A 12,563-nucleotide genomic window follows, 5' to 3' on the forward strand; every position below is an offset into this window, starting at 1 on the left:
AGGGCAAACGAATTAAGCTGTTCGAGTTGTTGCCACTCGAATCACATATAGGTGCCATCAAAATGTAAGAGTTCTTGACATAATTGCTTTGTTTGCACACTGGTAAATATTATTACTTAATATTATTACTACATGTAATTCTCTCTTATAAATAACATGGCAAAGTGTGTGTGCTTGTGGAAATAGGTAAAAGAAAAGAAGTGGAGAAAGCAAAGCAAACTCTGGCCACTGATTTATTGACTATTTCTTGCCCCACACGCAACTTCAAAATAGTTCAAGGAAATTATTGCCTCGCAGCCATTTTACTTTCTCTTTTCTCGCTTTCTCCCTTTCAGTTCCTCCGCACCCCTTCGCCCCACAAAAAAAGAAAAAAAAAACTCATACACCTGAAGAGTTTACTGCTTTTTGTCCTCCATTTTTGGTGCGGTTTAGGAGAACTGGGGGATACATAAACAACACTTTCACGACTTTCACGGACAATCTCAACGCTTTCCCACCTCACCACCTTCTGCGCGGAAAACCCATCCACCCCAGCACAAAAAAAAAGAAAAAAAAAAGGAAAAAAATCCAACCATTTATCCCCTGGCTCGAAATGCTCATATAAAAATAAAATGACTTTTGGAGACCGGAGTCGCGACTTGTTTGTGGCTACCACGCGTGCCGATGGCGAAAAAGCGAAACAAAAGTAACAAAATGGTAAAATGCTAAGGAAAAGTAAATGTTCTTTATTATATTATGTACAACTTGAAAAAAGCTGACTGGAAAATCAACTTAGTTTTGGGCAATAAAACCAAGAAGCCAAAAACGTGTTGAAGCAAAGCGTTATTTGCAATAATACTATAAAGTTGATAAAACATTAAGCTGCAAAAATGATGTACACACGAAGCTGGTAAACAAGTATTTAATGAGCATCAGGTGAATTGATTGAATAAAGTTACAGAACAACACTGGGCGAGATCAAAGTAAAAATCCAAGCAATTTGAGCAGCCAAATTAGCCAAATTAAAACTGAATTTTCTCACTTCATCTAGCACGTGTCATCAACTAATTAATAGCACTCAACAGTATTGCCGCCCCACCCCCCTTTTGGGTGCAACTCCTGCTACTTTTAACCCATGACCGCCCACACATTCACCTGCTCAACTCCAACAATCCCAAAGATTCCGAACAAAGTTGCGCTAAGTGAAACAAAAATTTCTTGTTGCCTTTTGTCTGGGACTTAATGCATTAAAGACGAGCTTCTGTTGGAGAAACTTCTTACGAACCCGAAAACCCCACTTACACACTCCCACTTTCCCTCTTTCCCCTCCCCTCCCCTCCGCCACTATAGCCCCTCTCGCTCGCTCCCAAGGTGGGCGTGCACACAAGCGTGCTGTGCCCCTCTGCCCACAAGGGGGCGTGGCAATTAGGCAACCGCCCCCCGAGCCAAGGAAAACGAAAGTCACACATTTGCCTAAAGTGGGGTTCAAAATGCTATAGACTGCATAAAACGTTTTCGAAAGTGGGGAATGCGCGTAAGTTTCAGACTAAAAATGAAAAATCAGTTTACATCTTACAGAAAAAGTGTTTTCAGCTCAAAACGCACAAGCTACAAAAAGTCAAAAGCACAACTCTCGCAGTCGTAGACCTATTTTTCTGGCCTCTGCTGTAGTCACACATATGCCTGACCAGACGGCCAGAATCAAGAAACATAAGAAACAGGGCCGTCTATTTATTTATATGTATAATTTTGTGTCGCTTTGGTTTTTGTTTGCTTTTTTTTTTTGTTTTTTTTTTTTCTGTATTTCTTTGGCAGTTCCTTTTGGCAAAGTTTTTTAATTTAAAAACTTCAAGGGAAAAATATAGTGGGTGGGGCAAAAAGAGGAGGTGTAAAGTGTAAATAGGGACCACGCCCACCACGTTCATGCCCAAAAGATCATCATCGGCATCGACAACTCAGGTCAGGTCCCGGCTCTCCCCGTCTCTTTCCACCCTCGTATGTCTGTCTCTCCCACTTGCATCCTTGACCTGCGCTAGTGTGTGTGTGTGTGTGTGTGTGTGTGTGCGTTCTGACATCCTGAAAGATTTGTGTTTGTGTTTTGCGACAGCGTCCAAAGCTTCCAAGGAACTTGCCAAAGGAGTTTCTGCCAAAAATAATTGTTGTTGCTGTTGCCTTCTGGGTGGGTGGCTGTTTGGACTAGTGGATGGGGGCCACCCAGTGGGTGGTTTGGTGGGTGGCTGTAATGGTTTCAATTGGGTGGCTGGCTAGCTGGCTAGCTGGCACTTACCGCACTGCAGGAACTTCGAGGATATCCCATTCGACGGACGTGTAGAACTCGGACAGATCCACGCCCACCTCCACGACATTGGTGCCGTTCAGCTCGTCGATGTGCCGCAGATCCACCTGAAAGTGGATGCAGAGTGGTTAGTTCTCCAGCTATAGTGGTGCACTGAAAATCCGACTTAATTTGGTATACATATAAGTTATTTGGCCGTATATTGAATGTTATAAGGCTGAAGAGAACGATGTTCTCGCCAAATATACAAGTTTACAACTGCAGCTTTAAATTTCCTTAAAAATAAATATATACATGTCAAAGATACTGTAACCAATAACCATTTATCTGTAAACAGTTTCCATGATTTCGCGCAGTTTTCTCGCTGTTCCCCGTGATTAGACAAATACTGCGTGGCGCAGACAGCGAACATAATTGGACTACACTCTCTGCCAGATGTCTCTGTTTCGACCCTTTTTTCCCGGCACTGGATATCCTAACGCGTCCTGGCTGCCATTCCGATTTGACTGTCAAGCTCAGTGGCAGCATCCTCGAAACCGGGAAACTGGAAAACTGCGAGATTGGCGGAAGGATCCCAGAGTTGCCTAGCACAGAGCGGGTGACCCTATGGACAGGTGGTCGGGTGGCCAGGTGGCCAGGTGGCCAGGTGGAGAAATGCTCCAGAAGACACCATCGATACCGAAATGGACAAACATGCGAAGGCCGCACTTCAGTTTCAGTGCTCAGTTTTGCTTAGTTCGGCACGAGTGCAGCTGACAGGACATCGACATGGACAGGAGCTGGCCATCTCACCATCTCACCATCTACTGCCTGGTCACCTGGTCACCTATCCACCTATCCATCTGGCCAAAAGGAGGGTGCACTGGCAGCATTCCTTCGCATGTTGAGGTCGAACAGTTCCGGAAGTATTTGACATGCGATTGCTACCCTCTGTAGAACTTGATTCGAGGTTTTCCAATTTTCCATTTTTTGTACTAACTTAACTGACTAACTGACTGGCAACTTAATCCATCACGTTTTTAATCATCATTATCATGATAGATATGATACCTATATGCTCATGATAAAAATATATTGGGAAAACGCGTTAAAGTATGATAAAAATATCTTGGAAAAACGTATTCAAGTATGATCTCTTAAGCTTATCTTCTTTTTTCCCCTTTTTCATAGACTTTTTTTGGCCAGGTTTTTTTTTTCCACAACTGCATTATCTAGTTTTTGCAAGCTTGCTCAGCTTTTTTGTGTGCACTTGCTGTTTGAATATTAACCCGGAAGTGCATTCATTCCATCAGCAATTTTTAATTCCTTCCTTTCTTCGACTGAATTTCCTAAAGCATTTTGTCTGCCAATTTACGCCTCAACGATTTTCCATGGCCTCCAAGTGGGCGAGAGGGTAAAAGTAGTCGAGCAGGTGGATAGAGGGGGTGACAAAGTGGGTGGTGGTTGGTGGGCGGTGGGTGGCTGTTGCAGGTGCCAGTTGACATTGAGGGCGGTGGGGTTGCGTATTTGGAAAAGCGTGAAATTTGAAAAGTGACGTTAATACGATTTCTCCCTTTCAGCTTAGTTTAGTTCTGCACTTAAAAAATAATCGTGTCAGCTTTAAAGGGAACTGAAAGCAAGGTATGCCTTGTATGTATATCGTATTTGTTATTAAAGAGGGCAAATGGTTAAATGCTTTTTTAACCATCACATAGTTTAAGTACTCAAAGTAAAGTTTCTCCAATTTTGCTAGTACCCCTCTATACCCGTTACTCGTGGAGTAAAAGGGTATGCTAGATTGGTTGGAAAGTATGTAACAGGCAGAAGGAAACGTTTCCGAACATATGAAGTATATATTCTCGATATATTGGTATATTATATATTTTTCTTGTTGAGATTAAGCTTCTCACACTTTTAAAAAATGTTTAAGTTTTTTTTCATTTTATTATATATTTCCCAATTTCTACCGATATCCCACAAAATGTTGAAATTTCTCGTTTGCGCTGCCACTAGCTGAGTAACGGGTATCTGATAGTCGGGAAGCTCGACTGTAGCGTTCTATCTTGTTGTGTATGGATTGTTGGAAATGGTGTGTGGGCGTTTCCTGTGCAAAATCAAGTGTGAAAATTGAGCCTCTGAACTTGCCCTTGCCTTTTGTCCAGAATTTACTCCCAACTCGATTTTGGACCCGAATTTTCGCCATACAAGTTTGGTTCGTTGACACGAAATTAGGAAATCGACGCTGGCTGAACATGAATGAAAAACAAGCTGCGAGGCTGCAGCTGTGGCGCAGATTGAGCCAAAGGCGAGACTAATCAGACAGGATGTGGCTTCAACCAGGTCGTCCTGAGAGGACGAGGAAGCGTAGCAGGACCAAAGCCAGATGCAATGGAATCCACCGGCAGCTGGTGGAATTGTCAATGCGGAAATGGTTATTTTAAGTGGAAGCGGAAATTTCCCTATAAGGAAGTGATGATTTAATGAAATGCTTCCGCTGTCGGGCAGACTGATGCCAATGGCATCTAGAGAAACTGCGACTGAGTGGTTGCCGTTCCCTTGGTGTCTTCATAAATAATTTGCAGCTACTATGTAGCTATGTAGCTATGTAGGATATGGCTCATTTTGCGGTTGACTTATGCGTGAAGTGGAACACAACATGCCGCAGTTGACACCGCAAAACGTAAGCACACTGGGATGCGAATTCATCAGGCAGTTGTTATTCATGATGGGAAATTGGACCCTCATTTAATCATCGACAAATATTATTGCAAGATTGTTCCAATCAAAGTAATACCAATTTTTAACGAATTTTAATACTGACACCAATTGATAATTTACTAAGCTTATTTAAGGCATATTGTGTTGACTTTTTTCCAGTGTAGGCAGCATTTGAGACAATCAACTTCCAAGTCCCGCCCCTCTTTTCGTGTCGTGTCAACTGCTTGTTAGCGCCTTTCCTTTTTAATAGTAAATGAGCATTGGCTTTTTACCAAATTAGTCAGCTGACTAATTTCTGTGTGTGTGTTTTGGCCAACGCTGAGCAGGTGTCAATGCGTGTGTGTTGGCCAGAAGGAGAAAGTAGTTGTACATTCTGCTAATACTAATTGTGTCGACAATTAAACAAAGGCAGCAAGTCAAGTTGTAGATACAGTTTAACTGCTCTGCTAATTGAGTGATTGAAGCAAAATACACACATGCTATTTTCCCCCGGGTCTTTTGACTTAAAGTAGGCCTTAATGTCTGCCATTAACTTGTTGATATGTGGGCGGCTTAGTTGATGCATAATTCACACGAATTTATAATGCGCCTAATTGGACATTAGTTGGCCCAAGTGTTTGAAAAGCTTTAAATTGATTAAGGAATAATTTGGCATCTGTTTGATCACCTAATCAGCCCTACTTCCATTTTGTTCTGCCATCGTAAACACTTCAATTGTTCCACCCAAGCGCGACGTTGGTCGTCGATTTTATGGGCTGGCTAATGCAGCTCAGCAGATGCATGTGGTTAACCCTGCCCCGACTTTTTCCGCCCCAATGGAGCACTAAGAGAATGGAGAGCCCAATGGTGCCGGTTGGCTTACAGCCCCATCTAATGCCGGTTCATTATTAGCTGGCAAGCTCCCAACCGCAGGACGAAGCCGCAAAGCATCCATCGGGGTTCTCCAACCGTTGCTATCCTTGCACTCGCAGAAAATCAGTTGTAATTGATGAGGAATATTTTTGACTCAGAACAATGGTTAATACGTGGCTTTAAGTGGGTTGAAGAGCTTCTTTGGATTTGTGTGGTATCTACCGCTTACACTTACCCCCAAAAACCAAATTTTTCGAGTTCATTTCGAATTTCTCCCGGTGTATGCCTGCCTAGGCCTGCATTTTTGTGGGGTGCAGGGCATTTTACGAGGTTACGCGGCCTGCGACCACCAGTCGCCGACATTTGCCGTGCAGGTGTCAAGCTGCCTTGGTGTCCTGCGTTTTGTGTCCTGTGCCCTGAATTCCAGGACCGCAGTTCATTCCTCGTCCTTGGTATTTGGTCCTCGGCCCGCTGGCCAAACCACTGGAGACGTTTTTATGAAGCCTCCCTGTGGTCGACTGTCTATCTGTATGTCTGTCTCTCTTTCTGTCTGTCTGTCTGTCTGTCTCTCTTTCTGTCGGTCTGTCTATTCCAAACCCATTTGCCTGCCTGGCGTCTCCTTCTTTGTTGCCGCTGTGTTTTGCGAACATAAAACGTGAGAAATGCCATGCCAGTATTCCAAAAAGGAATTATGACCGTATTCCGGTTTATGACCACTAAACCGGGCTCAGAGACACCCAAAATGGATCGCCAGGTGAGCAATTTGTAAATGTGTAAATGAAATAGTCACCGGGGAACGGGAAAAGGGGGTATGGGTTTTAGATAAGAAGCTTTTGGCCCAGTGGCACATCCTTTAATGGCAACACACATATCTGCCTGATATATGTCCTGCTGCGACTCGAACACTTGCCACAGATTTATAAAGCAATTAGCCAAAGGCCAGACGGCCGAGAAACTTTCATTTGTGTGTGGTTTAAATTGGATCACGTGTGGGCCATGTGGGTATGCGAAAGGGATGCGAAGGGATCTCTCTCAAGGCGCCGCCAGCCAAATTTGCGGTGCCCATAAAAGGGACAACAAAGATTTGTTTCCAAATGCGAAATTGAAATCTTAGCCGAAATGGCTTGGCGGTGAGCATAAAATTGGTAGCTCAAGATATCCGTAAGCAAGGTAGTGATCAACCCAATTCTTGTATACTTGTAAAACCCAAACTAAGCCCCTAGAGGCTGCTTTCTTTTGAACTACGAGCCTTAGATATAATTTTAAATATATTATTTGTACACACCTGAAAGCCATCGTATGTCCAGCTGCCGAACTTCATGACGCAGGTCTGCTCGTCGAAGGGAAAGTACTCCACGTCGATTTCGCAGGAGCTCTTGTAAATGGCCGGTGGTCGCCACTCGACGCGTCCTGTGTAATTGAGCGTGGCCTTGGTGGCCAGCGTCACCTCGAAGTTGCCGTCGGCGCTGGAAAGTTCATCACAGTTCGTTAGAATATAATGGATTGGCTACATAACTCGGTAAGCAAATGAATGGAGTGTGCGGTGGCATTGATAAAGGCGAAAAACCTTTGGCTGCACATCGTGTACTCACTTGTTGTAGAGGACGATGTCCGGACGCCAGATGTGATCGGAGGGCACGTGGAGCATCTCGACGCCGCCGTACTCCTTGGGCTCCCACTTGAGCTTGTAGTCGTACCAGGACTGCTCCACCCACAGGTTGGTGGTCATGATCTGGTTCTTCAGGTTGACATCGATCAGTTGCGATAGCTTCAGCTTGATGCGCACGGTGAGGGCGTCCGTCACATTGACCACCGGTCGTACCAGTTTGTTGTAGTTGCTCAGCAAATCGTCGTACAATCGTTTCGCATCCGGATTCGCTGTGCTGCCTGCGGATATCAATGGATAAGCTTTAGTCGTTGTCGATGGATCAATGGATCAATGGATAAATGGCTAAAGTGGGTCACGGGCCATCAAGTGGCCGAGCAGCTGGTACGTACTCTTGTACATGCCGAGTGCTTCCGGACTGGAAACTTTTCCGTTCCGAACTCAAATCACCCAGGACTCTAGTTTATTAAACACTCACGTTTACCACACCTATTGTGTGTGATGCAGAAATTCCAAAATTACCGATTGAATATACAACAATGTTATAGCAATATTTTAGCTTACAATGTTTCTTAGAGTTCTTTGCGCCTGTTATAGTAATTTCATTTTATTTCCAGGCATTCCTAATCACCTATTGGATTGCAGTTACACCTAGAAATTCAGGGAGTAAATCGCCCGAATCTCCGCGAGCTCAATCCCCAGGTTCGCTGTCAGTCACAGTGCAGTTAAGTGGAGTCCCGCGTCTAAATTGATTAGGTGAGCGATGGGGGGATTTGCCTGCATCCTGCTCACAACTGTGGCGCAAATGCGCGGGAATTGCAGGTGCCCCTTAATGATGCAGGAAATGAGTTAATGCGCCGTCAATGCCACCGACACCAGCAACAACGCCAACAACGGGGCACTAGCAGCACAGAGCAAACGGCCAAAGCGCTGCCAGGACAACGGGATCAGGACAACGGGATCGGAATCTGGGTCAGAGGTCGGGTGGGCAGAGGGACTGGTCGAGCGACAGCATTCAGCGAGGCGGGTGGCCAATGGCTCAGTTGAGCGTTGGCCTCCATTGTTGCTGCGCCGCCGCTCCGCTCCACTAACTCCAGCCTCTGCACTGGGAGAAAAGCGGCGGCCGCGCCTTTCGCATCATGATAGATGGTTGTGTTTGAATAAAGCATTAACTAAGCTGCGCCACAAGTTTTGCGTCACTTTTTCCATACCCGTTCCCAGTCAGTAACTGCAATAAGCGCCCTTCCACTTCGCCCAGTGTAGTTGGACATGCAAAGCAGGAGCGCGGAGCATCAGCAGCGCCTGATTGGCATCCTCGCCTGGGGGCGACAGCCATCCGCCCGCGGGGCTGGCTTAGTCTGGGTCGGATTGGATCGGGGCAGTCTGCAGCCGATTTGGAATCGGAATGGAAGGGAGCCGGAGTTGGAAATGGATATGCTCGTGGGTATGAGAGTGTGAGTGGATGGATGGATGGATGGATGGATAGGGCAGCTGTAAAATGTCGCCAATGTCATTATGCGAGGCTTGGGCTAATCAGCTTATCATTACTTTATAACATGGGGCATAAAAAAGGCTGTCTCTGGGGCTCTAAGCGCATTAAAATAGTTGCCGGCTGCGGATGGAAATGGAGATGTTGTCCAAAGGCGCAGACAAAGCGAAAATAAATCAATTAAAAGATTTCCCATTCACATTATCCGCTCTGCATGATGTTGTGCACCCGCACCCATACATTATGCTCCTTTTTCCGGGGGCAGACAAAGCCAAGGTTCCGGACGGAAAGCTAATTAGCTGAGCGACCCAGCCAGATTAGCCGGTCACAATGGTCAATGGGCGTAGGGCGGAGAGCGGAGGGCGTGGCTATCGGCGTATATCATTAATTTAATGTCCCGCACATTAATTGACTTTGTCGAAGGGAGGCGACGACGACGGGCAGCAGCGGCACAATGACCATAATGCGAGCATATATAATGCCGTATGTGTCCCAGGAATTCGGGATTGGCAATGGGCATGGGCAGTGGAATCGAACAATGTTAATGGCATAAAGCTAATCCGGAATTGTTATGTTGCCAGGAAGGCTGCATCATTGTGGCCGAATTAGGGTTTAGGTGCTTCCAATTTCGGCCGCCTGACATCAAACAAATAAATATAAATCATCAATTTAATCTGTGATCGAACATCTAATATGAAATTATAATGGCGAAATAATGCAGTCGCAGTCGAACTTCACAATTCATGCAAAGTGAACATTGCCTGTGGAAATGCAGAATTTACTATTATGCTCGTACCGGGCAGATGGAAAACGCACAAAGAACGGCATTTGCGAAATTAAACAATTAAAGAGTGTACGGGTGTACACAAAAGTATTCTTTTACCCTATATATTTACTCCTACAAATATATGTACTATAAATAGCTTTTCTAGGGCGGAATATCGTAAGCCTTCCGTAACATCTTTATACGCAGACCTGTGCAGCTGGCAGTGACCAATTCCATTTCGGGACACCCAAATCCAGTGACATTACCATCTGCTACCATCTGGTGTACTCACTTTTGGCCACCTATTGCGGTTGGCCTAAACACCTTAAACGAGCCATGAGGCCTTTAGACGGCGTCAAGTTATTTGGACAGCACATGGCTGCTGGATTCCGAATTCCGAGTACACTCATAAAAAGATGTTCCCAACTTTGGCGAAATCGAATTGATGAATAGATTATAGTTTTAGAGAACAACAACTAGAACCACTAATCAACTAGCTGTTTTACTATGGGATTTCCACTCTGGAGCTATTTAAATATTCCTTTTTCCCCTTTGACAAAGTTTCCAAAGGAGTTTCCAAGCTTCTCTGTTCATTTTTCCAAGAGTGTACTTCTTGGCAAGGTGTGAGACTTTTATGCGACACCTCGTGGATGTGCGAGTGTGCCAGTGTGTGTGTGCCGCACTCACACCCACACACACACACACACTCGTATATGGATTGTGGCTCGCGTGGGAAACGTTAAGTTAAACGGACCTTTGCGGCAACCGCTTTTGTTGGACTCGACTTGGGGCTGTCATACGCGGCGTATGCTTTATATTGCCCAAACACAGGCTGTTTTGCTGTGTGTGTGTTAATCGAGCGCCGCTGCGTGAGTGTGTGTGCGTGTGTGTGTGTGTGTATGACAATCACATTAAGGTAGCCAAAAAAGCACATTTTATGATTGCTTTGCGTGTTTTTCCCCCGCACCAGCCCCGAACTTGTAAATGTGTTTATTGTCAAAAGCACACACAGTAATGAACACACATAAACAAGTGTTCATGGCTGTGACTGCACTGGAAAAAGCGGGCACCAAGCGAATGTATTTGCCTGATTTGAAATCAGAAAGTAACATGTATTTAAATACCCACACCCAGCTATATTTTTTAATTTACACATTTTTAAAACCCATTTAATGTGCTTAATTTAATTTAATTTTTTTTGGCAGTGCGCGTAATAATTTGTACATAAACTTGCTTGGTATTTGGCCAGCCGTGCTTTGTGTGCGAAAATATAAAACTGAAGTTACTGAAAACTGAAGGCCTTTTGGCCTTTCGCTTGCAGTTAATTGATAAGGCCGGCTGCAATTAAATTTCCACTCGAATGGCTTGACTTCCTTTCGCATACTACTCGTATATGCAATTTGGTTTTGGGAATTCAAAACACTGTATTAGGAGTGGGTTAAATCGGAGTCTCCGGACTGACCTCGACTTCTAATTAAAGTACAGTCCTTGTTGGCTGCCGACCAAATGCCATTTTCCTGTACGGGCATTTTCCTCCCCCTCTGTTTTTCGCACATCCAGCACCCCAACATTTTCCGACCGTATTTCTGGATCCTAAATAATTATTTCTAGTTTGCTCTGCTCCACTCAGTTGTTGTTTCAACACCAACACACATTTGGGGCTTTGCAAATTTGCCATTAGCTTCTGATTAGTTTACTAGCGAACCTTTAGTTCCTTCCATTTCTGTGGCGACAGTATTAATGAATAAGAGAGCACATGGACAGTGCGTTTCGCAGCTGTAAGTCGTCGGCTGTTGGCAAATCCCTAAATGAGTTAACCAACTAATTTGGGATTGCTGCGAATGCGTTGTAAATTGTTCTCAACAATACACGAACACGAGCCAAAGGAGCAGAGGAAATATACAAACACACCTAAGCTAATAAATAATTCATAAACATAATTGATGCGGTAGTTGCGTTGGCGAACAGGTGAATAGCATAGTTCCTATTCGTCGAGCAGTTAAATCGATGAAGCCTGAGACGACAAATGGTTTTTACCCAGCAGCTTAAATTTAACAGGGAAATACATTTTCCAGTGGGCATTTCCTTTCGCTGTTCATTCATTCACAATAATTGCGTGTAAATTTGCAGCGCTCAACCAAAACCAACTTCAACAAAGAATAAGCGAATAACCCAAGCAGCGTTTTCATGATAATTTCAGCTCTTTCTTGGGCTACTGAAGTCGCCCTGCTTTCCGCTTTTCCACAGCGTCCCTTTCGTTTTTCCTTTCGTTTTTCCCTTAGTTTCCCCACCCCGAGCCCACTTGTCTTTGCCTTCGGCCTTGTCTGCCAATGCCAAACGTTTTGTTGTTTAGTTCCATTGGAATTTATGGCGTTGTTTACACAAAAATTGCATTCGCCTTTTGCAGTTGAGTAAGCAAAAAAAAAAAAAATGTAAAAAAAATATAGTGGAAATGGAAAAAGGGAGAGGAAAAAAGCGAGGCGAAGTTGAGAAAGAATTGGAGGAAAAGCGGAAAAACAGGTGAATATTGTGGGTGGCATTGCAGCTGCTTGAACGGAGTTTTCCTGCGGAATATATAAATATATTTGAGTGAAATTCTCTGCGGCATATCGAGGAAACTTTCCCCCATGACAGCCGCTTGCGAAATTCCCCAGTTATCAGAGGCCACTGTATCCCTTGCCACGCCCCTTTGCCAGTGGCTAATTAAAGGCGTCGGTCGAGCTGGATAATTACAGAGGCAGCTTTCCAACTACTTTGTAAGCTAAATCTACTCCTTGCTTAAACCCCAAAATATACCAAAATATATATCATATCATGTGTCTACTTCTGTTAAAATGTTGCAAGTCTCTTAATTGTTTATTGCTGCTGTCAGTTTTCC

The 12,563-nt window shown here is 44.4% G+C and overlaps 1 protein-coding gene across 5 annotated transcripts in view; it reads right to left on the reverse strand.

Annotated features, from left to right (window-relative positions):
* LOC6550529 (acetylcholine receptor subunit alpha-like) overlaps positions 1-12,563 on the reverse strand; it is an 85,649-nt gene that overhangs the window by 20,896 nt on the left and 52,190 nt on the right. For all 5 annotated transcript variants that reach the window (XM_026981691.1, XM_026981692.1, XM_001977890.3 and 2 more), the window contains exons 4-6: positions 7,417-7,711; positions 7,110-7,290; positions 2,267-2,382 (exon numbers count right to left, since the gene is read on the reverse strand). In XM_026981691.1, the coding sequence (XP_026837492.1) occupies positions 2,267-2,382; positions 7,110-7,290; positions 7,417-7,711 (592 nt within the window). The remainder of the gene's footprint in view (positions 1-2,266; positions 2,383-7,109; positions 7,291-7,416; positions 7,712-12,563) is intronic.

The sequence above is a fragment of the Drosophila erecta genome, unplaced genomic scaffold (genome assembly GCF_003286155.1).
Source record: "Drosophila erecta strain 14021-0224.00,06,07 unplaced genomic scaffold, DereRS2 tig00000126-arrow-pilon, whole genome shotgun sequence".
Taxonomy (NCBI): domain Eukaryota; kingdom Metazoa; phylum Arthropoda; class Insecta; order Diptera; family Drosophilidae; genus Drosophila; species Drosophila erecta.